Here is a 25,506-nt window from a genome sequence, read left to right as displayed (position 1 = left end):
ATCCCCGATGCACTTCCACCATCAACACGGGATCTTATATTGAAGGTAAGTGAAATTTTATTTTAGTAAAGAAAATAAAATTTTAGAAGTCTTGTTGAGTTTGGGGAAATTAAATTTCTTCTTTTATAGATTTATTGATCTCTTCAGTAAAATACACATTTGGTAGAATGTTCAAGGATGCAGGATGGATGCAGACAACAACAACCTTTTGTCGCTTTATTCTCAGAAATCTACTACGGATATTAACTTCACATTGGGTCATTGAGTAAAGCATGTCACTAAAGAAAATTCACTCTAATTCTAGAACAAACAGAAGATAAACTGAAAATTATGTTACTTCTTTAAAAAAGGAAATAATTTTGAAACTATGTTACTAATCATATATAAAATATCATCAAATATGTTAATCCCAGCTTCCTCCCTTATATTTCTTATACGAGCAGCATGTTTTTCTTTTAGCAATTGTATATTTTGCTCCTTTTCTTCCTGTGGCTTATTGACATATTCTTTTTCTAGTAGTTGAATTTCGTTTTTCAATTGATCATCAAAAATTCTTATCAAGGACCTAGCCTTCTTTTTCAGCCTTTCCTCTACATCCTTGTAGATGTTATCAGTGAAGTGACCTCTGCCGAGGATCTTTTCCTCTATCAGTCGCATCAGCTCCTGCACCTGAGCTTCCTTCTCAGCCTTCTCTGCTGTGTTGCTGAAGGCACAGCAGCGGTTCCCACATTCATTGACCATGTTTTTTAGACTCACGTTGCTGTGTGCTATGAAGTCACATAGGCTTGTGTCCCCCAAGTCTTCTTTGCGAGTGAACAGGATGATCATGTACCTGGTGACCGACTCCCCAAAGAGAGCCTTGAGCATGGCAAAGACTTTCAGCTCTTCCTCTGTGTAGCGGTTCAGCTGCAGCACCAGGATGATGGCGTGAGGGCCCGGGGAGGAGAAGAGGACGCACCTGCTGATCTCCCTGCAGGTGGTGTCCTCCTTCTCCTTGGTGTCAAAGAGCCCCGGGGTGTCCACGACAAGAATGTCCTTCCCTTCCCATTCCCGGAATGCTGACTGGCATATCTTGGTAGCAGAGTCGGTATATATTGTTGCAACAAATTTGTTTTCCCCAAGAATGGTGTTGGCTGTGGCGCTTTTACCACTTCCAGTTTTCCCAACGAGGACAATCCTCAGGGCGTTGGATTGACGGTCGTCCAACAGAGAGTCACCCATGGTCCACAGCAGGTCTTGCACCTAAACGTCACTTGACCTGAAGAATAGAAGGAGAGATAAAAATGGTCCATCTCAGAAGATGTAAAATGCAATCATCCCCTTTTCTTATTTATTTTCTTTCCTGAAATTTTCCCAAAATTGTCTCTAATATGCATTGATCCCAGTAAAGATAAAAGCAAAGAACTGGTCAATAACTATGAAAAAATATAATAAAGTAGGGGCTCAAGAGATAGTACAGTAAAGTGTTTTCTTTGTATGTGTCTGACTAGGGTTTGATCCCCGGCATCACCTGTGGTCACTGAAGTTCTGTGCATAGAGCCAGGGTTAAGACTTCCCCCAGCACAACCGTCCCCACCCCAATGAAAAAGTAGCTAACAAGATTTTCCACAAAACTTTTTTAATCCAGATATTTTCATAGGAAACTTATTTAAGCCAGTAAATAACTGATCATTTCAATGCCACCTTATTGATCAAATGAAAACTAAGAAAGACGTCCCATACATTCTGTGAAGTTGTGAATTATTGATCCCCAAAGTTAGACAAGTTTTCACCAACCAGGAGATGCACACATGTCTCATGCTCAATAATGATACCCAAAAAATCCCTAAGGGCCAGGAGAGAGTACAGCAGTTTGGTTCCTGGTGCCACAAACACTGCCAGGTGCAGCCCTGGAATGTGGAGCTGAGCAAGCCACTGTGGCCAGGAGCAGCCTCTGTACTGAGAGCCCAGGAAGTGTCGCATCCTTGAGCGCATGCACTGAACCACCAGCCCAGTTAGTCCAGAGCATCAGTGAGGTACCCAGGCTTGCTGAGCAACTCTCGGGAGGTCCCACCGAAAAAATAACTGAAAATTATTAGACTGAAAATTCATTCAACTTTATTCACTGTAATCTAGTTCAAAAACAGTAGGGTGATTCATATTGGAAAATTTTCATAACACAATACATTCCATTAATTGATTAATCTTAATAACCTAGATTATTAAGATTAAAATTACCTAGATTTAGATCAGAAAATAAAATTGAGCTCCAGGCACCATCTCAGAGCATCAACAGCCTTGATCCAGAGACATAGCAGTGAATCCCGGAAGACAGCAGCTCACCAGAGATATCTCCGGACCCCATACAAGCAATTCCAACCAGGGCTCCTCAGATGGAGCGGGTGTGTCCTCTCCGCCTACTCCAGATGAAACCCCGACGGCCATGAGCTTCCAGAAGCAAAACCCAGGTATGTGGGTTCCAGAACTAAGACTCCAGGCCACATGGTGCAGTAGAAACGGGCCATCTTTCCCCATCTCCCCACCCACTTGGGGTCTTGACTGTCACTGTCTCTGAGCACCATCTCTGCGCATCAACGGACTTGATTCAGAGACTCCAAAATGAGTCTCAAAATGGATTAGCTCCCTACAGAGATGTCTCTGGACCCCAACCACTTACATGTTTAGAATTTCAGAAGTTCACAGTGGCTTTCGCCACTGCACAACCTCTCATGATATTCATAATAAACAATAGAAAATAAATGATCTAGCACCTGCCCCCTGGCAGGCAGGTTTGAATGATAGTGGGAAAATTCCAGCAAATCATAATGCCCCAAAGTAGAGAGCCTTGGGTAAATTGTCTGCCATAGAGGCAGGGAGAGGACTGGGATGGGGGCAAGAGGGATACTGGGGACATTGTGGTAGAAAATGTGCGCCGGTGGAGGGTTGGGTGTTCTATCATTGTATGACTGAAACTCAAACATGAAATCTTTGTAACTGTACCTCACGGTGATTCAATTAAAAAAAGAAAAAGAAAAAAAAGAAAATTGAGCCAAATCAATTTAATATGTTTTTGTGTAAATCACAATAAAATTGATAAATAGAATTAATCAACAGTTCTCTATAAAATTTTATAAATATGTAAGTTAAAGATTGTGTACTTTTTTTTCAGAAGCTACACAGTCTAGTACAAAATACATGAGAAATAATATAAATCAATCTGGACAGCCAAGAAAAAGAAACACAGTGAAGAAAAACTAGCTGCTGACAATAAGGCATTCTGATTTTTCTCAGTAAAGCAGCAAGATGCTGGTGCTGCAAGAACAGAGACTGAAATTCAGAAATAGAATAAATTGTTTTTCCCATATTAATTTCTGTTCGATTCTATCCAGTTGTGTTACACTTACATTCACTGGGGCAACAATGCACATCTGTAGGAAACAAGATTAACCAGACACTTCTAAGCATGAATAAAAGGGGAAATTGTGGGAAGGAGCCAGAGTCATAGGACCGCAGGGAGGCACTTGCCTGGCACACAGTGGACCTGGGCTGGATCCCCAGCACCCCGTATGGTCCCCTGGGCCCTCCAGGAGTGACCCCTGAGCACAGAGCCATGAGGAAGCTCTGAGCACCACCAAGTGTGGCCAGAAAACTCCAAAAAATTGTGTGAACTTCCACTTTCCTTTCAAACCCCAAATGGATTTGAATGTAAAATGTAAAAATGACTCCATATAAATAAGAGAAGAAACAAAGGGAAAATTTTGGTAACTTGGGTGTGAGAAAGTATTTCTAAAATATGATATAGATAATTAGGAAGCTTTAATTTGGATTATATCAAATTATAAAAAAATGTAATGGGGCAAAAAACACAATAAGCAAAACATAAGTTATAAACTAGAAAGAATGTTTTCTAGCTCAAATCAATATAGGGATTTTTTTAGGCAGGTACTATAAACGTAAAGAAATAATATACCAACACTGTGAGAGAAAATAAAGTTATTCTGATGGTAAGAGGTGGTTGAGGGAGTTCAGGAATGGGCACTGGAGCTAGTTTGATCTTGATACTATGTAGTACGCATAATTATACAAGAAGAATTCCATAGAATTCTAGTAAAAATTAAAAGCAAATGAGAAAAGGTAATTATATTTTGAGTTATGGATTGCTTCAAAAGCATTAAAATGTAATGATGCTGTTGCCCATCACTGGAAAATATATAAGAAAAAAGTCTTCAAAAATTCTTAAGTAGTCTGTTTATGTGTATGTTTGTGAATTTTTTTAAAAAGGCTTAAAGCAAGAGATTCCAGTAACAATGTACATCCCTAGTAATCTTCAAATTCCATTTCTCAAAAATTTACTCAAGCTCTTAGGAGCAAGTACTGATTCCAGGTCAGGGTCAGGAAACATGAGTTAAACCTAGATCATATTTCGGTCATACAGAGTTCCCACACCCATTTCTCCACCGGTGTACATTTCCCACCACCAGTGTCCGCAGTTTCCTCCCACCCCCCCAAGCCTGTCTCTATGGTAGGCACTTTCCTTCTTTCCTTCTCTCTCTCTCTCTCTCTCTCTCTCTCTCTCTTGTCCCCGCCAAAATCTCTCTGCTTTGGGGCATTATGGTTTGCAATATAGATACTGAGAGGTTATCATGTTTGTTCCTTTACATATTTAAATCCATTTTAGAATCAAAATTCATCAAGAGAGGACAAAAAGTAATATTTGCACATTGTGGAAAAGTAAATTACAATATTCTCTTACCTTGTCTTCCCTGTGTATTTCATATATTGGATAATAAAGACAGGACTTACAATCTAAATGGAAGATCTTCTTGAGAAAGAAACTTGGTGGTGTTGGAAGGTGGCGTTCAGGGCAAAGTGATACAAGTGTGAGTGCCCAACGCTGGTGGTGGGGGACGTGGATGCTGTCTTCAATATTGTAGTGGGGTCAGATGTACCCTATGTCCTAAAACAATAATGCTGCGGAAAGTCATTTAAGAATGTTTAAAATAAATAACATTCAATTTGTGACAAAAATATTTTATTTTTTATTATATTTTTATTTTGATAAATTTGTTCATGATTTATTACTTTCAATATTCCAACACCAATCCCAACATCATTGCACCTTCCCACCACCATTATTTCCAGTATTCCCAACCACCACCCAAAGTCTGCCCCATAGCAGGCCCTAAATAATTTATCTTATGTTACTTGTTATGAATAATTCACTAAAAATTATCAGAAAAGGTCACTTTTTGATGACCTTAGAAAAAGGAGTGTGAAGATTGTTATATCTCACCCTGGAACTATTAAGCCCTTGTGTAAGAGATTACTAACATGTTGTTACAGGTTAAGCCTTGTGTGCTAATATTTTCTTAATCAAGATTGGTTACTTTACATCCCATCCAATGTGTCTGCTACTCCTTTAGTATATTGGTGGTGAAGAATTAGAGACTATTTGTAGTTGTTCATTCTAGGAATTCTAAACACTTTTTAAATTATTTTAAATATTGACTAGTGTATTAATTAAAAAGTGCTTTTCTTGTATATTATTTACTACCTGATCTTTATTGTTTATTTTCCAATAATAAAAAAACATGTTTCACAATAAAAAAATAACATACAACATCCTGTCATACTAGAAAGTAGGATGTTATTTTTTTAAATCATCTTATCAAAAGGACTCAATGAGCAATTTGAAGAGTATCTGACCTACCAAAGATAGAGCAATCGGAGTATCTATAACTCCAATAGGTGAAAATATAGTAAATATTCTAATAATGTTTCCACAATGTTGTCTTAAAAGGAGTTAATTACTCTCTTTAGAGTATGATAGGAATTATATTACCCTTTCGAACATTGATGAAGAATCGGTTATATCTCTTGTCTTTCTTACATAAATATACTGTAGGAACAAAGAAAAATCTTGATAATGAGTTATTACAATTATTCTATGTAATGGATAAAGAAGGAATATTAAAGTTACATGACCACACGTTGTGATTTTAGTGGAACAATGAAGTTTCTCTAAGCAATCTTCAATGTCACTAATTTGACAAAAGCAATTTTTGTGCCTTTGATGGCAGTTTACAGCTGCACCAATGAAGTTTCTCTAACAGAAAATAGTTAAATTTTATTCTCTGCCTGAAAATAAGTTCACACACAGATCATGGCAATCTAAGAGCATGACTAATGATATATTAAAGATGGAATGAGCAAAAGCCCCACTGTCTGTTTTTGTGGGACTAAAGACTTCCCAGGGGTCAACTAAGAAATCTCACAGGAAGAAACAACAGAGGTGGAAACTGTGGAGTAAGTTAAACTGAAGATATGTCAGAGAATTATAACCATGGCCTGAATGAATGGGATTCCGTTTTTGAAAAGAATATGGGATATAATCAGTGAAATCTAAGTACCTGGGTAATAACCTTTTTTTTGGGGGGAGGGTCATACCTGGCAATGCACAGACATTACGCCTGGCTCTGCACTCAGGAATTACTCCTGGCAGTATTTGCCCCCTTTCCCTATGGGATGCTGGGAATAGAACCCGTGTCGGCCGAATGCAAGGCAAACACCCTACCTGCTGTGCTATTGCTCCACCCCCAGGTAATAGCCTTTTTTTTTAATTTAATATTTTATTTTTAATTAGTGAGTCAACGTGAGGGTACAGTTACAGATTTATACATTTTTGTGCTCATGTTTCTCCCTTACAGAGTTTGATAACCCATCCCTTCACCAGTGCCCATTCTCTACCAAAAGTTAACCCAACATCCCTCTCCCCCCTCCCCAGTCCCGTCTCCCCCCACCCCACACTGCCACTATGGCAGGGTATTCCCTTTTGTTCTTTCTTTCTGATTAGGTGTTGTGGTTTGCAATAAAGGTGTTGAATGGCCATTGTGTTCAGTCTCTAGTCTATATTGGGCCCGCATCATCTTTCCCCCACATGACCTCCAATCACATTTTACTTGGTGTTCCCTTCTCTGAGTTGCCCAAAATGAGAGACCAGCTTCCAAGCCATGGAGACAACCTCCTGGTACTTATTTCTACTATTCTTGGGTGTTAGTCTTATAGCCTGTTATTCTATAGTCCACAGATGAGTGCAATCTTCCTATGTCTGTCTCTCTCTTTCTGGCTAATTTCACTTAGCATAATACTTTCCATGCTGATCCACTTATATGCAAACTTCATGACCTCATTCTTTCTTTATCTCACACATATACACTTCATTCAGTCCAGTGTAATTCATCACCACCGGCTGCCTCTTGTCTATAGTTTGATGTCAGGGAGTTCATTTCATTCCTGACTGAGAGTCCTAGAAATCCTGACTTCCTGCACTGGTGCAGGCTGAGTGCAATAATTCTTTAAAAGGCTATTACCTTGTAAAGCACTGGTTGAACTCTACAAGGTAATAAATAAATAAAGGGTCTCATTCCCCTGACCCTGAAAGAGCCCCCAATATGGCAGCATTGGGAAGGAAGAGTAAGGAGAGGCTGCTAAAATCTCAGGGCTAGGATGAATGGAGACATTACTGGTGCATGCTTTAGTAACTCATTGAACAACGGGATGACAGTGATGCAGCACAATAGTAGTCGGAGACTTCAATATGGCCTTATCGCCTCTAGATAGATCGACAAGAACAAAACTCAACAAGGAAACACTGACTCTGAAAGAAGAAATTGAAGAGAGAGGCCTAATAGACCTATACAGGGCCTTACACCCCCCAAAGAAAGAATACACATTCTTTTCCAGTGCACACGGAACATTTTCTAAAATAGACCATGTACTGGGCCCCAGAACATACCTCAATAGAATCGGAAAAATAGAAATTGTATCAACCATCTTTTCAGATCACGATGCGCTGAAGATAGAAGCTAACCACTCACTGACACGGAGAATCAAGTCAAAAACTTGGAAATTAAACAATTCAATGTTGAACAATGAGTGGGTCAGGAAGGAAATCAAGGAAGAAATCAAAAAATACTTAGAAACAAATGAGAATGAAGACACGAGTTGCCAAAACCTATGGGACGCAGCTAAAGCCGTGTTAAGGGGAAAAATTTATAGCTCTCCAAGCATTCCTCAGGAAGGAAGAAAGGGCCCACATAGACATCCTGACTTCACGACTCAAGACCTTACAAAAGGACCAGAAAAAGGAACCCAAACCAGATCGAAGGAAAGAAATAATAAAAATTAGAGCAGAAATTAATGACATGGAAACCAAAAAGACAATCCGAAAGATCAATGAAACAAAGAGCTGGTTCTTCGAGAAAATAAACAAGATTGATAAACCGCTAGCAAGACTCACAAAGAAAGAAAGAGAAAGAACCCTAATAAATTGAATCAGAAATGAAAAGGGGGGCATCATAACAGAAACCAGTGAGATTCAAAAGATCATTAGAGACTACTTCGAAAGTCTATATGCCACAAAGCAGGAGAACCTAAAAGAAATGGATGGATTCCTTGATTCCTACAATCTCCCAAGACTGAACAAAGAAGACTTGGAATACCTGAATAGACCCTCAATGTTAAGGAAATTGAAACTGTGATCAAACACCTCCCCCCAAACAAAAGCCCAGGCCCAGATGGTTTCACTGGCGAATTCTTCCAAACATTTAAAGAAGACCTGCTGCCTGTTTTCCTCAAACTTTTCCAGGAAATTGAAAAAACAGGAACTCTCCTGAACAGTTTCTATGAAGCACACATCTCCCTAATACCAAAAGCAAACAAAGACACCACTAAGAAAGAAAATTACAGACCAATATCCCTGATGAACACCGATGCGAAGATCCTCAACAAAACACTGGCAAATAGGATCCAACAACTCATCAAAAAGATCATACATCACGACCAAGTGGGATTCATCCCGGGGATGCAAGGATGGTTTAACATTCGGAAATCAATCAACATAATCCACCATATCAATAAAAGCAAAGATAAAAACCATATGATCATATCAATAGATGCAGAGAAAGCATTTGACAAGATCCAACATCCTATCATGATGAAAACCCTCGCCAAAATGGGGTTTGGAGGAACTTTCCTCAAGATAGTCGAAGCCATCTATCACAAGCCTACGGCAAGCATTATCCTCAACGGGGAAAAACTAAGGGCCTTTCCTCTGAGATCAGGCACAAGACAAGGATGCCCACTCTCACCACTCCTCTTCAATATAGTACTGGAAGTACTTGCGATAGCTATTAGACAAGAAAAAAAGATTAAGGGCATCCAGATAGGAAAGGAAGAAATCAAACTCTCACTATTTGCAGACGATATGATACTATATCTAGAGAAGCCTAAAACCTCTAGTAAGAAACTCTTAAAAACAATAGACTTATACAGTAAAGTTGCAGGCTACAAAATCAATACCCAAAAATCCATGGCCTTCATATATGCAAACAATGAGGCAGATGAAAGGGACATGAAAAAAGCAATCCCATTCACAATCGTGCCCCAGAAAATCAAGTACCTCGGAATCAGCTTAACCAAGGAAGTAAAAGACCTCTACAAAGAAAACTAATGATGACTGGTTGAGGAAACTTTGGTACATCCATACAATGGAATACTATGCAGCTGTTAGAAAAAAGGAGGTCACGAATTTTTTATTTAAGTGGATCGGCATGAAAAGTTTCATGCTAAGTGAAATGAGTCAGAAAGAGAGAGACAGACATAGAAAGATTGCACTCATCTATGGCATATAGAATAACAGAGTGGGAGACTAACACCCAAGAATTGTAGAAACAACTACCAGGAGGTTGACTCCATGGCTTGGAGGCTGGCCTCACATTCTGGGGTAAGGGCAACTCAGAGAAGGGATCACCAACTATAATGTAGTCGAAGGCCATGTGGGAGAAGGGAGTTGTGGGCTGAATGAGGGCTAGAGACTGAGCACAGTGGCCACTCAACACCTTTATTGCAAACCACAACAGCTATTTAGAGGGAGAGAACAGAAGGGAATGCCCTGCCACAGTGACAGGGTGGGGTGGGGGGGATGGGATTAGGGAGGACGGGAGGGATGCTGGGTTTACTGGTGGTGGAGTATCGGCACTGGTGAAGGGATGGGTTCCCGAACTTTGTATGAGGGAAGCATAAGCACAAAAGTGTATAAATCCGTAACTGTACCCTCGTGGTGATTCATTAATTAAAAATAAATAAATTTATTATAAAAATAAAATAAAATAGTAAAGCTAATATAATGAGTAACTATATTTATGCCTAATTATTTTGCAGCACCCGGTTTCAAACTCCCTGTAAGCAGTTAGGCAGTACTGTGTTAATAACAGCAATGCTAGTTTCAATAATTTTATCATTATTGCTAACTACAGTCAAATTAAATAAATAAAGCAAATAAAATTTGCTCTTAAAAATAGATCGTTATTGAAAAGTATATCTAGCCCACTGATGTACCTAAAGCGGCACACATGTGTTTGGTTTTAACATATTTACTTGTATTCTCTTATATATATTCTCCGTTCCTCTCGGAGAGCCCAGCCAGCTACCAAGAGTATCCCACCCGCATAGCAGAGCCTGGCAAGCTCCCCGCGGCATATTCGATATGCCAAAACCAGTAACAATAAAGGTTCTCATTCCCCTGACCCTGAAAGAGCCCCCAATATGGCAGCATTGGGAAGGAAGAGTAAGGAGAGGCTGCTAAAATCTCAGGGCTAGGATGAATGGAGACATTACTGGTGCATGCTTTAGTAACTCATTGAACAACGGGATGAGAGTGATGCAGTGATTGAAAAGTATATTTACTTTATCAACGGAAACATAAGTGAATACAAAATAGTCAAAGTCATGGGTGTTAAGTGGCCACAGCCTGAGCTTAGCCTCTAGCTGCAACACACAGAGACAGCACAGATATTCCAAGGTTTTATTCACATACCAAAACACACTCATATAAGGGACTCAGTGCTGAGGGTCCACAAGCTGGGACACTCCCTGGGCTTGGAACCCTGACGGCCCTCGGGGAGGGGTTCTTAAGACCTGTGTCCTCCTCCTAGTGCGTGGTGCTGCCTGAGTGTTTGGGTGCCCTGCCAGGTGTGCTCTCACCGCCTTGAGCAAGCGGAGGCACAGGAGTGAAGCAGAGCAGTTAACACATCTTGTTACGCTGACTTGAATCATCCTTGTTATCTGTGGTCAGATGTCTGAGCATTTAGGTCCAGCCTTGGGGTCTGGCGAGTGTTTCTTACTGGGTTGTATCATGACCCTGAGGCTCAAAGTGGAGTCTGGCTTTCCAATAGGGAGTCTCAGCGGCTCTTTCAATCTGAACTAAAGTTTTCTGTCTATAGAGCTGAGCTACAGAAATAAATCTCGAAAGAGATCAAGTGGCAGAATTTTTCCCCTGAGATGTCCGGGGTGGGGGGCCAGGTGAGCCCAGCACCCGCACAAACAGAGCCCCAGCCACTGAAAACCTCCACAACCACTGCCACCTTCCCGTCCAGACTCCACTGCTCAGACAAACCTCATCCAGAAATTAATTTGTTGAAAAACTCAAGTATGCTGGTTTTGTGACTGAAATCTCCGGGCTTTCATGGGGTCAGGGATGGGCTACCTCCCCCACCTCCCTGTAGTCTGTCTGGGACCCGGCAGGGATTGTGGAATGTGGGGGTTTTCAGGTGCCAGGCAGTTACACACATCCCAAAGCCACCACTCAAAAAACTTTAACTTCAAAAAAAATTTAACTCCAGCTGTACCAGCTTGTTAAAAATTTTGAACACCTTGGACCATGCAGCCACAGTTACAGCCACACAACATTTCAAGCTCTATAACACTAATAAACCAGGAGTAGTACACCAGATTGGATGGGATGTAATGTACAGGCAACCAATCTCAATTAACAAAATATAAACACAGAAGACTTACCATGTATCAACATCTTATTAATCTCTTATACATGGGCTTAATGGCTCCATAGTGAGATAAGCAATTTTCACTTACTTTCTTCTAAGAAATATCTTTTGGTCATCCTTTTAGCAAATTATTTATAACAAGCAATGTAAAATAATTTATTAAGGGCATGCTATGGGGGTAGGCTCAAGGAGTGGCTGAGAAAATTGGAAATAATTGTGGTGGGAAGGTGCAATGGTGGTAAGATTGATGTTGTTATACTGAATGTCTCTAACTAAACTAATGAACTAATAAAGTTATTAAAAAATAAAAAATAATAACTGACCTTATATGGGAGGGTGTGGGGTGGAAGGGAGTCCTTGGGATACTGGTGGAGGGAAATGGGCTTTCTGGGTTTGGGTGTGGTGTCAGAATGATACAAGCATGAAAACTACAAGTAACAGCATTGGAAATCTTGGAACTCAATAAAAATGCCCAAAATTAAAAATAGTAAAATAATAAAAGTATCTTATCTCTCTGGATTTCATAAGATGGTCTTTTCTTTCTCAACTCTTTTGTCAGCTCCCAACTGGAAACCCTGACATAAGGTCAAAATACATAAGATCAAAACACCTTAAAGTACATATTATTTGGGAGCCTAATGATGCATAAGTTCCTGATGAAGTAAATCAGACCATCTGTAAATCTTTACATCCCACTTCCCATATATTCCACATCAGAATCTATGCAAACACAATAATCCAATAAGGTATTTGTTTAACTTTCATCCAATCACAGCACTATCTATAACACATCTATAACAGAAAGCACCTACATTGGGACATGCCGACTTCAACCCAGTCCACTCAGAGTTCCTAGCTATTTGCAGCTATGACATGGCCTTGTCTGCAAGGCAGCATTCCCGAACTTCCTCATGCTCTGTTCAGGGTCCAACACCTCCCTCTTGTTTTGCAGCAAGGTTAGCCATCGTGACAGCATGTGTAGCATGTTATTGTCAGGTTAACTCACTTTGTTCTCAAAATTTTCTTTTTTTTTCTTTTTGGGTCACACCTGGCAATGTACAGGGGTTACTCCTGGCTCTGCACTCAGGAATCACCCCTGGCGGTGCTCAGGGGACCATATGGGATGCTGGGAATCGAATCCGGGTCGGCTGCGTGCAAGGCAAACGCCCTACCCGTTGTGCTATTGCTCTAGCCCTGTTCTCAAAATTTTCTACAGATTACATAAAGCCAAAGTAACAACAAAATCATAAAAATACGTATGCCCATAGAGCCCCCTGTAAGACCTCAAATATTATTTACAAGATTGAATTAAGAAATTCCATCAAACAATCCTCCCCATATGATATCAGGCCCCAAGGTTTGCAACTATTTCTAAAAGGTAAAATGAATATTATTTTGCAATTATATAATTTTATCTATCACTGTATCACTGTCATCCCGTTGCTCATCGATTTGTTCGAGTGGGCACCAGTAATGTCTCTCATTGAGAGACTTATTGTTACTGTTTTGGGCATTTTATCTATCATATTTTTGTAATTTAACAAATGCTTTTTAACCTTTTCCCATGAAAATTCAGATTCATTATATAGCACAGGAGTTATAGAGAAGGAAGTGGTATTCCAGTCACATTTTAGAGCAAACTATCTTTTTGGACTCAGTATTTGGTTACCAAGCAGGGTAACATTCTGCATAACATCAGCCAGTTTTTCCTGTAATTCTGCATCAATTTGCCTTTGAGCCATCCACAGTCTTTCAGAGTCCGCATGCCACTTCTTGACGAATCAGCAGTCTGGCACTCCTGTTGCAATACAATACCTGCCGTTGCTCCTGTAGCAGTGATGGCAATAAGTCCCATGACAACGGCAATCAGGAGGCCCACAAATCTTTGCCTGCGATGTGACAAGTGAGCAACTAGCTGGTGAAGAATGTTGGTAGCCAAACTATCTTCCCACATGCAGTTAAGTCTCACGGGCATCCAGACACCCACACAAGCTCTAAGGAAATAGACGCTTTCCTCTGCTTTCAGACTCACAGAATTACTAATGCAAGGGAACATAGAACAGTCAGTGCAAGATATTACCCTTTCTACTCTATCCCAGTTCATTTTTCCTGTAAGCATAACATATGGCAATGGAACACAAGCCTGTGTATAGCAGGTAAGATTTCTATCAATATACAAAATACATTCTGTTCCAATGTTGTTACACTGGATATAGCCCATCCAGGCAATCATGAATCCAAGAGCATTTTTTTTTTTTTTTGCTTTTTGGGTCACACCCAGCGATGCTCAGGGGTTACTCCTGGCTTTGCACTCAGGAATTGCTGAGTGCAAAAATCCCTATTTTCCAAAGATGATTTTGTTTCTAATGCCCAGGAAGGAAGGGTGCAGGAGGAGCAAGGCCACCTTCATGCCATATTATAGCATGATTATAATCAATTATAAGTTGGTAAATGCCAGGGCTTTGTAACTTTAGGGAGTTCATAAACAGAGAGAGACGGTAGGGAATCATTGCTTTCACTTCCTGTATCTAAAAATCCGTTTACTGAGATCAATAACAATGACTTTTTATTAAACTCAGTAAAATTTTGATGTTCAGCCAACCAGTTTTGTATGTGTATTTTTAATTAATTAATTAATTAATTAATTAATTAATCAATTAATTGCTTTTTGGGTCACACTCGGTAATGCACAGGGGTTACTCCTGGCTCTGCACTCAGGAATTACTCTTGGAAATGCTCAGGGCACCATATGGAATGCTGGGAATCAAACCCGGGTTGGCCGTATGCAAGGCAACTGTCCTCCCCGCTGTGCTATCGCTCCAGCCCCATGTGTATTTTTAGACAATGACTCACATTACCAATGCAGATAGGCACCCCTTCCTCCCTGACAATATATTCAGGAAAGTTTGTGCCTTCTTCAGGTTTGATTGGGCCTCTGTCATCATGTGACAGGCAACCAGGATGTTTCATTAGCATATACAGGTATAGGAGCATTCTGCCAAGATATTCCCCTTAATAAAGGCGGGTTAGGAATGTAGGCACAGTATGTCATGTTAGTAGTAGATGAATTTACCTGTATTGTTGATCAGTTTGAGCCTTTTTGAAAGGTACCAAAATTTTTCCTTATCTGTGGACACAAAAGCAAAACCTCTTCCCCATTGTTTTACATTCACATAGGCCCACTCATGAGTTCAAGGATCCTTATATTGTGCCACTCTGCAATTCTCAGAGAGATGTTCCTTCAAGTTAGGAGGATTTCTATCCTCCTCTTAAATATTGTGACTGTCCCAATGTAACTCAGCGGCTGTTTGAATTTCAATCAAATTTTTTAAAATTTAAAATAAACAATGGGGCTGGAGTGATAGCACAGCGGTTAGGGCTATTGCCTTGCACATGGCCAAGCCGGGTTCGAATCCCAGCATCCCATATGGTCCCTTGAGCACCGTCAGGAGTAATTCCTGAGTGCAGAGCCAGGGGTAACCCCTGTGCATCGCCGGGTGTGACCCAAAAAAACAAACAAACAAACAAAACAAATAAAGTAAACAATGGGCTGGAGCAATAGCACAGCGGGTAGAGCATTCACCTTGCAAAGGGCTGACCTGGGTTTGATTCCTCTGCCCCTCTCAGAGAGCCCAGCAAGCTACTGAGAGTACTTAGCCCACATAGCAGAGCCTGGCAAGCTACCCGTGGCATATTCAATATGCCAAAAACAGTAACAACAAGTTTCACAATGGAGTCGTTGCTGGTGCCCACTCGAGCAAAATCAATGATCAACGGGATGACAGTGACAGTGAAAGTAAACGACGCTCTAGCTATTTGTTGCTGGTGATTACCAGTATATATTCCCCCTTTTTGTTTTAAAAGCATATCGTTGTGGAACTGTCCACCAGAAGACTCCCATGTCCAACGTTTAGATTCAGCCTTCTAGAACTGTGAGTTACCATGGATGGTCTTGGTCAATATGATGAACTCAGACAGTCTCTCACCCTGTTCATTCCATTTTAGACCATGGGTCCCAATGTGGAGTTCTTCGGGCGACCTTTTCGGTCCTATCTTGGCATTAAAATCACCAACAATGATCTTGTAGAAGGCATGGTCTTCTTTATAGAGCTTCTCCAGCCCCACGTAGAAGGTGTTGGTACATAGATGACGAAGATAGAAACTGCCAGCAGTGAGCCACATCTATTCAAGCGTAATCATCTGATTCAGGTTGTTAGGCATTCAAATGAATCGATGCTCATGGCCAAGTTCCTGTTGACAAGGACACCGACGCCACCAATGCCTCTGTTGTCACATGTTCTGAGGAACAGTTATTCTCCATTGTCAAAAATGACTTGATGTGGATAGCTAAAACAATTCTTGGGAAAAAGACGATGGGAGGCATCACCCTCTCCAACCTCAAACTTTACTACAAAGCAGTAACAATTAAAACAGCATGGTACTGGAACAAAGGCAGAGCTGTAGACCAATGGAACAGGGTGGAATATCCCTACACACAACCCCAAATGTATGACCATCTAATCTTCGATAAGGGAGCAAGAGATGTGAAGTGGAGCAAGGAAAGTCTCTTTAGCAAATGGTGCTGGCACAACTGGACAACCACATGAAATAAAATGGGCTTAGACCTTGACCTGACACCATGCACAAAAGTCAGATCAAAATGGATTAAAGACCTCAACATTCGACCACAAACCATAAGGTACATTGAAGACAAGGTCGGCAAAACCCTCCACGATATTGAAGATAAAGGTATCTTCAAAGGTGACACAGAACTAAGCAATCTAGTAAAAACAGAGATCAACAAATGGGACTACATTAAACTAAAAAGCTTCTGCACCGCAAAAGATACAGTGACCAGAATCCAAAGACTATCCACAGAATGGGAAAGGATATTTACACAATACCCATCAGATAAGGGGTTGATATCAATGGTATATAAAGCACTGGTTGAACTCTACAAGAAGAAAACATCCAACCCCATCAAAAAATGGGGCGAAGAAATGAACAGAAACTTTACCAAGGAAGAGATACGAATGGCCAAAAGGCACATGAAAAAGTGCTCTACATCACTAATCATCAGAGAGATGCAGATCAAAACAACCACGAGATACCACCTCAACACCACAGAGACTAGCACACATCCAAAAGAACAAAAGAAACCGCTGTTGGAGAGGATGTGGGGAGAAAGGGACCCTTCTACACTGCTGGTGGGACTGCCGACTGGTTCAGCCCTTCTGGAAAACAATATGGACGATTCTCAAAAAATTAGATATTGAGCTCCCATTTGACCCAGCAATACCACTGCTGGGAATATATCCCAGAGAGGCAAAAAAGTATAATCGAAATGACATCTGCACATGTGTGTTCATCGCAGCACTGTTTACAATAGCCAGAATCTGGAAAAAACCCGAATGCCCTAGAACGGATGACTGGTTGAGGAAACTTTGGCACATCTATACAATGGAATACTATGCAGCTGTCAGAAAAAGGAGGTCATGAATTTTGTATTTAAGTGGATCGGCATGAAAAGTTTCATGCTAAGTGAAATGAGTCAGAAAGAGAGAGACAGACATAGAAAGATTGCACTCATCTATGGTATATAGAATAACAGAGTGGGAGACTAACACCCAAGAATTGTAGAAATAAGTACCAGGAGGTTGATTCCATGGCTTGGAGGCTGGCCTCACATTCTGGGGTAAGGGCAACTCAGAGAAGGGATCACCAACTATAATGTAGTCGAAGGCCATGTGGGGGAAGGGAGTTGCGGGCTGAATGAGGGCTAGAGACTGAGCACAGTGGCCACTCAACACCTTTATTGCAAACCACAACAGCTAATTAGAGAGAGAGAACAGAAGGGAATGCCCTGCCACAGTGGCAGGGTGGGGTGGGGGGAGATGGGATTGGGGAGGGTGGGAGGGATGCTGGGTTTACTGGTGGTGGAGAATGGGCACTGGTGAAGGGATGGATTCCCGAACTTTGTATGAGGGAAGCATAAGCACAAAAGTGTATAAATCTGTCAATGTGCCCTCACGGTGTTTCACTAATTAAAAATAAAAAATATAAAAAATGAAAAATAAAAAAAAATGACTTGATGTGATCGATGCCTTCTCGTTTCAGTCAGACCAATGGTGTTGTACTTGATCTTCTGCGCTTGCATCATCAGGTCCTCGATGGATGCTTCTGATGCCAGCATACATGCGTTGAATGTACAGACAGTCATTTTAGCCTTTCTTTGTTTTGGCAGTATAGTTTGTCCCTGAGATTTTGCCAGCCTCTTTCTTGCTCATCCTTCTTAATCCTGCTGTTTTGGGGGCTCTTTTGTTGTCAGGCAAATGAGGCCCGTTGTTGTTACTGTTTTTGGCATATCAAATACGCCATGGGTAGCTTGCCAGGCTCTGCCGTGTGGGCGGGGTACTCTCAGTAGCTTGCTGGGCAGTGCGAGAGGGAAGGAGGCTTTTAGGGTGGCCTCCAATCACCCTTACAGGTGTTCCCATGGTTCACGCCATATTTGAACCCCATCAAATATTGTGTGGAAATTATGGAAAATGGTTATTAAGTGTCTTATGCTGTGCCCGGAAAGCAGCCTGGAGCGTGACAGTGGCTGGGTAGTGGAGGTAGTGGAGGTCTGCCGGTGAGGTATTTATCTGGCTGCGGCAGGGTGGGGCATCTGGGTTTGATCCCTGGAGCCCCTGAGATTGGAGGAGGCTGACAGAGGATCTTGTTTCTGGGTCTCATTGAGCCTGGAGTCCAAGGTCGCAAAGTTCTGCTCTACCTGGTTCTGTGGGGCTTCACTCATGCGTGAGATTCAGCCTGAGTGTCTGGAAAGCGGCCTGGAGCGTGGTGGTGGCCGGGTAGTGTAACACTACCAGTTGATTTTCTAAAAAGGTTCAACTGTATTTAATTGAGCTTGCTGCACAGTTTGTTCTATTATGCCAAGTTCCTGTTCTGTCTCCTTCGTAAGTTCACATGGGCTTGTCAAGGCAGTATCGCCTTCAAAAGTGTGAAATAAATTTTCTAAGGCATAAGTTGAAATTCTAGAAGACAGTTCTTTGGGCCAATTAATATCCCTAATAATTTTCAAAAATTATTTAACATTTTTAGATTATCTCTCCTAATTTGTATCTTTTGAAGAACATTTTAGTTTCCCAAACACTTTGTCCAAAGTATTCCCAAGGAGGCATTTTCTGGACTTTTTTAGTAGCTATTTGTAAGCCCCAAGGTTCCAATTCATTCTATGTCTGTTTATACATATGTTCTATATTCTGTTCTGGTGGAGTGGCCAGCAATATGTCATCTATATCATGAATGAATTTGGCACCTGTAAATTTTTCTCTTAGCTTTTCTAAGGGCTGGTTTACAAAATATTGACACATTGTAGGGCTATTCATCATCCCTTGAGGCAATATAGTCCAATGGTATCTTACTAGGACTTTCATTATTTAGAGAGGGAATAGTGAAAGCAAATTTTGGCATATCGTCAGATTATAAGGGAATGGCATAAAAAACAATCCTTAAAATCAGTGCTTATTATCCTCTGCTGCTGAGAGGTGAGAGCCAGATCAGGGAGGGTAGCCCAGTTGTAATGGGTCCATTGTTCCATACATTCATTAACCTTTCGTAAATTGGTCAATATTCCCCATTTTCTTCTTTTCTTTTTAATTATAAAAACTGGGGAATTCCATGGGCTATGACTCGGCACTGTGTGACCCTGTGTTGGTTATTCTTTAACCAATTCATGCAGCACAAGCAGTTTTTCCTGTTTTAAGGGCCACTGCTCAACCTGTAGGATAACATTGGTTTGTCCTTTCTGCCTTGCCACAGGGAGCTTAGGTTTATTGGGTTACTCCCACCACAGTACTCCCATTCCTCTGTGTGTATTTGTAGCCTCTTTCTTTGTGTTCTGCTTCCCCAGCCAGTCAATCACCTTTATCTACTAATCAGACTCTGTTCACTTGTAAATATTGCTTTTCTCTTCTCCTTAAGTCCTTTGCATAGTTAATTCAGAGTAATGTCCTTTTTGTATAGACACAGAAAAACAATTAATGCTATGCTTTTGTAACTTGGGAGTTAATTGCCTCTGAATGATATTCACTCCTGGGCACCTGTTCTCTCTCAACTTAAGCTTCAGTTGCCCTTACTTCCTAGCACCCCAAAGCAAGGTCCCGACGAGGGACCTGATGGACCCAGGGCAAGTTGTGAGCTACCCTGGCATCAAAATGGGCAAGGCCAAAGTTCCATAATACATAACTATAAGTTAAGAGCCTGCTAAGTTTAGGAAAGACTAATCTGGCCTGTGTACTCTAGTCTGAAATCTATAAAAGAATGTTCCCAGGAGAGTTACCCTACAAGCTTAATGTATGTCTTACTGTGTCCATACAAAATAACTGATACTAAGAAGTAGAATTAAGATGTCAATTAAAATGTTAATTAAGTTATTGGACTAAGGAGAGGAGAAACCCCCCTAGGTGGTATTTTGTTCTTGAGTGGAAGAAGGGCTCTCATATGCTGATTTTGCTACCTGAAGGGGTGTGACTGTGCTACCCTCAATGCAGGGGAGTTGGGGGGAGACTAGGGAGAGACTAGAGAGAGACAAGGCTATGAGATAGAGCACGGAGAGATGAGCAGGAGAGACAGGAGGAAACAGGAATGAGGGGCAGTGTGAGACTGAATGAGGGGCTCAGTGAGACTCAAATAGGCATGTGGGGAGAATGGAATAAACTGCAGCTGATCACCAGCTGGCTTGGCCCTCGTTTCCTCCTTCATTCACCTGTGGCATTGGCCATCCTGGGTGGGAGAGCGGCTCGAGACCACCGAACTCAGGCGGCGAGAGGGAAAACCATCGGAGCTTTCCCAAGCCGTCTCGTGAATACACAAACCCAGACAGTCTACTTCCATGTAATGGAAAGAGCGGCTCAGGGAGAAGATTTTTTTACAAGCAGTGGCCCCTATCCAAAAGGTTTTTTCTGGACGTTTTAATTCCCATTGTTCTAGTAAATTTCTCCCCCATAAGGTGATGGCAATGTCTGCAATATATGGTTGTAAATTAGAAACTGTGTCATCCGGGCCAGTACAGGTTAAAACTTTCCATTAACACACCTAAACCTGTGAAGGTAACATTTACAGAGCGTTTTTTTTTTCATCTCTGTGGTCAGTGGTGTGAGGTAATAATTAACACATCTGCTCCAGGATCCATCATGACTTATAATTTTTGAACCTTCCCTTCAATCTTTGCCCACTTCATAACTTCCAATGGATTGCATTTTGAATTTATTTATTTATTTAAATGGTTCTAACCTCAATTTTATTTTCTCTCCAATACACAACTCAAATAGTCATAAATGCAATTTAAGCTTATATTTTAAGCAATCTTTGAAAACCACATGGCATAGGAAAAGGGGACAAAATTTCAGATTGTCTATGTGTATCTTAGTCTGAAGGTCAAATAATCCTTCTAGCTTTCCATTTTATCTCCCTTTTCCTTTTATTTTGAAATAAAATTCTTCTGCCAGACTACTTTAAACTTCAAATCCCCTTTTACAAAATAAATATTTTGTTTTCTGGATATTCAATTCAAAAGGTATTCAAAACTTTTTACACTCAAATATAGACTTCTTAACTTCAAAACTGGAATCAGTATTAGCTGTGACTTATCACCATTTTCAGCTCGACTTGGCCTTAGCTAAGAAACGGTGGAGGGGAAAGAAAGGGGTGGGCGGACGGCAGCTACCTCTCCTTGGCTGCAAAGTCTCCAGAGCCAGAGGGGCAGATTTTAACCGCTTGGATTTTCTTTTTTCTTTTTGATTTTTATTTTATTGAATTACTGTTGAGAATAGTTACAAAGCTTTCAGGTTTAAGTCTCAGTCATATAATGATCAAACCCCCATCCCTTCACCAGTGCACATGTTCCACCACCAAGAACCCCAATATACCCCCCTTCCACATCCATCCCCCTACCTGAGTGGCTAATGATCTTCACTTTATTCTCTTTGAATACATTCAATATTTCAACAGAAAACTCACTATTATTATTTGGAATTTTCCCCCAACAATCAAACCTGCTGAAAAGGCATCATTTGATAATTTGTTTTCCATTGCTGAGAATGAAGATTATATGAGCTGGCTCATTATATGAGCAAGACAGTGACCGTGCGGTTTTGGATTTCTGATGTTTTAGCTCAGTTCACAGTCTAGATGCATTTCTATAAGAAACCGCTGGTTGCCAAAAGGTAGACCTCCCGGATCAGTCTTTAAGGAACAGAGGGGCCGTTTCGTGCGCAAGCTTGGATTTTCAAGTGACTCACTTTTTTCCTTCAGCAAGAAGACCTCAAGCTGGTCAAAAATTTCAGCAAAAATAGCCTGATATCTTTAAACTCTGATGGGGTACGAGTTTTGCAGCCAATTTTATAACTCTAAAAGCAAACTAATTTTTCATCAAATTTGGCTGAGTCTTGTAAGATAAAGCCTTGCATTCTCTAAATTTTTATTTCACTTTTGTTTCAGGCTCTAGTTCTGCAGCTCTTTTCGAGATAATACAAATTCTAAAGCTCAAAAAAATCGCAACTGCTGGGGCTGGCGTGTTACACAGCGGGTAGAGCGTTTGCCTTGCACGCGGCCGACCCGGGTTCGATTCCCAGCATCCCATATGGTCCCTTGAGCACCGCCAGAAGTAATTCCTGAGTGCATGAGCCAGGAGTAACCCCTGTGCATCACGGGGTGTGACCCAAAAAGCAAGAAAAAAAAGCAACTGCTAATAACCATTAACATTTTTCCAATACAAAATTTAGATTAATAATTTTAATTTCAAAAATGGAGAAGACAGACACAGACGTTAGTTAGCCAACAACATCGCCCCTCCAGGGCGACTCCACACCCTGTTATTCTTGCCAGTCCTGTCACAACTTGGCTTACAAAAATAGTGTCCTGGGCAGCGGGGATGTCTCCCACACTCTCCAACCAGCAACCCTCCAGCACATTTCCCTGGAAAAGCTAGTTTTTCTGGTTTTTCACCTGCATTTTTTTTCCGTCTCCCCCTAGACAGTACAGATAAGCAGTAGCCATGCATTTTCCAACTTTGGTGTAATCACACTCACCAGCCTCTTCTGAGGACATTTCAGAATCAGACTGAAATGGCTGGAGAGCGGAAGTGATTATGCCAAAGGCTCCCCGTTCTTCCGCTATGATAAAATCCCCCTGTTGGTGTGCTCAGCGCAAAGCCTTCCCTACCTGCTTCCAGTGTCAAGTTAAACTGGCCCTTAGTTTCAGGTGTATACCAAGAACAATGCTTTTGAATGCATTCTAGCAAATGCCTAACAACCTGTTTCTTCAAAGGCATGCCAGGGGGTTAGAGCAATAGCACAGCGGGTAGGGCGTTTGCCTTGCACGCGGCTGACCCAGGTTAGATTCCCAGAATCCCATATGATCCCCTGGGCACTGTCAGGAGCAATTTCTGACTGCATGAGCCAGGAGTAACCCCTGTGCATCGCCAGGTGTGACCCAAAAATTAAAAAAAGGCATGCCAGCAGCTCGAGTAATGACTTTAAGGTGGTAATATAATTTTCTATAGCAGAGGGAAAATTCCCCATCTTCTCTCACTCCAGATCCTAGAAAAATACGCAGACCTAGTGCAATCCAAACCTTCATGGTTCCACCCAATTCCCTATATCTTACCTTCAGATTCCAAGTTTGGGTGCCAGCTCTAAATTCTCGATGGAGTGATCAGTCAAGGAGCAGAAATAAGCAAGTTCTGTGGAATGTTACAGCATGGAGGGCTAAAGTTCACTCAGGCCATTTGGCACTTATCGGCTTTTACAGCCCTCTTTTATTGGGTTAAGGATCAAAACATCTAGCATGCCTTGAAGTACATAAGGTCAAAGCACATAAGATCAAAACACCTTAAGGTACATATTATTTGGGAGCCTGATGATGCACAAAGTTCCTGATGAAGTAAATCAGACCACCTGTAAATCTTTACATCCCACTTCCCATATATTCCACATCAGAATCTATGCAAACCTACACAATGACCCAATCAGGTATTTGTTTAACTTTCATCCAATCACAGGACAGCTCATCTATAACAGAAAGCGCCTGCATTGGGACATGCTGACCCCCACCCAGTTCACTCAGAGTTCCTAGCTGTTAGCAGCTATGACACGGCCTTGTATGCAAGGCAGCGTTCCTGGAACTTCCTCGTGATTCTGGTCAGGCTCCAACAATATACAATATTTTTTCAGTTTTTCTCGTTAATGTCAGAGATAGAACTAATAAACTAGTTAACAGAGAGGGAATAATTAATTTTGTCTGTTTCGGCTTGGGTTGGTATCTTCATAGTTTGGTCTTTGTTTCTGGAACTAACAGCTCCCTCTTGGGTTGTTTATTCTGCTCATCTTTTCCCTCTGTCTCTCTCTCTCTCTCATGCTACAATTTTTACTTAGTGTCACTGTGTAAAACACAAAAATAAAAAGAAAGGGCGCGCAGGCGGCGAGGCAGGCGAAGGAAGAAGGCCAAACTGGTTGCTCGATCGGTTTATTTCATGTCCATCTCCATTCTCCTCTGATTCTCCTCCTGCTTCTTTCTCCCCCATCCTACTTCATTCTCTCTCTCTCTGCCTCTCTCCCGGCTCTCGGTCTCTCTCTCGATCAGTGGATCTGGCCCCCGTGGATCTGGCTCCCATGGATCTGGCTCCGGTGGATCTGGCGCTGTGGATCTGACCCCCAACTCACTCTTACAGCCTCGTTAAATCTCCACAGCATGAGGGGGTTGGGACATACCCATAGGTGTGGTCAGCAATAGGGTAAGGTTCTTTTCCCTCAGGGCATGCTTCTCCTAGGACTTAATTCTCTTTCAGCAGGAGGATCCACCCAAGGGCAGAGTCCCATGAATGTGTTTCTCTTCTCCTCAGTCAGCAAACATATAAGAATTCATAATATTAATTATTTTGTATGGACACAATAAGAGATGCATTAAAGCTTATAGAATTGCTCTCCTAGGGCCATCTCAATCTCAGACTACAGTGCTCAGGCCAGATCAGTCTTTCCTATCCCTGGCAGGGTCCCAGTCTCATAATTACTATTGGATCATGACAGCATTTGTCTATGATCAAGCTCTTAACTTATAGTTAAGAATTAGGCACTTTGGCCAGGCCCATCTCGATGCCAGGGTAGCACATAACTCACTGCTTGCCCTGGATCCTTCCCGTCCCACTTCGGGGACCCTACTTTGGGATGCTAGGAACTGAGGGCAACTGAGGCTTAAGTGGAGAAAACAGATGCCCAGAAGGGAATAATATTCGAGGCCAATTAAGTCTTAAGTTATAAAAACATAATATTGTCTTCTTGTGTCTATACAAAAAAAGACATAGCTTTAAAGTAAATTATTCAAAAGGCATAAAGAGGAGATAAAGGCAATGTTATAATAATCAGTGTCCTAGGAAGTTCTGACCTTACCAATTAACAGAGTTTGATTAAGGGAAGAGCAGATAAACTGATAGAAATGGTTACAGATAAACAAAGGAATGGGAGTGACTCGGGAGCACTTTGATGGGTGTGACTGATAAACCTAAGCTCCTAGTGGCAAGGGGGAAAGGACAAACCAATGATATCCAACATGTCACTTCTCCTTGATGGCCTTTACTCAATAAATTACCAATAAATCTTTAATATCCATGTAACCCTGGGTTTGATTT

The 25,506-nt window shown here is 41.3% G+C and overlaps 1 protein-coding gene across 1 annotated transcript; it reads right to left on the bottom strand.

Annotated features, from left to right (window-relative positions):
* Positions 1–333: 333 nt before the first annotated feature.
* LOC129403313 (GTPase IMAP family member 7-like) lies at positions 334–1,221 on the bottom strand. Its single transcript, XM_055130092.1, has one exon. It carries the CDS (start codon positions 1,219–1,221, stop codon positions 334–336), a length of 888 nt encoding a protein of 295 aa, XP_054986067.1.
* Positions 1,222–25,506: the final 24,285 nt, after the last annotated feature.

The sequence above is a fragment of the Sorex araneus genome, chromosome 1 (assembly GCF_027595985.1).
Source record: "Sorex araneus isolate mSorAra2 chromosome 1, mSorAra2.pri, whole genome shotgun sequence".
Lineage (NCBI taxonomy): Eukaryota > Metazoa > Chordata > Mammalia > Eulipotyphla > Soricidae > Sorex > Sorex araneus.
The sequence above is the reverse complement of the archived record's forward strand: the minus strand, read 5'-3'. Positions and strand labels throughout refer to the sequence as shown.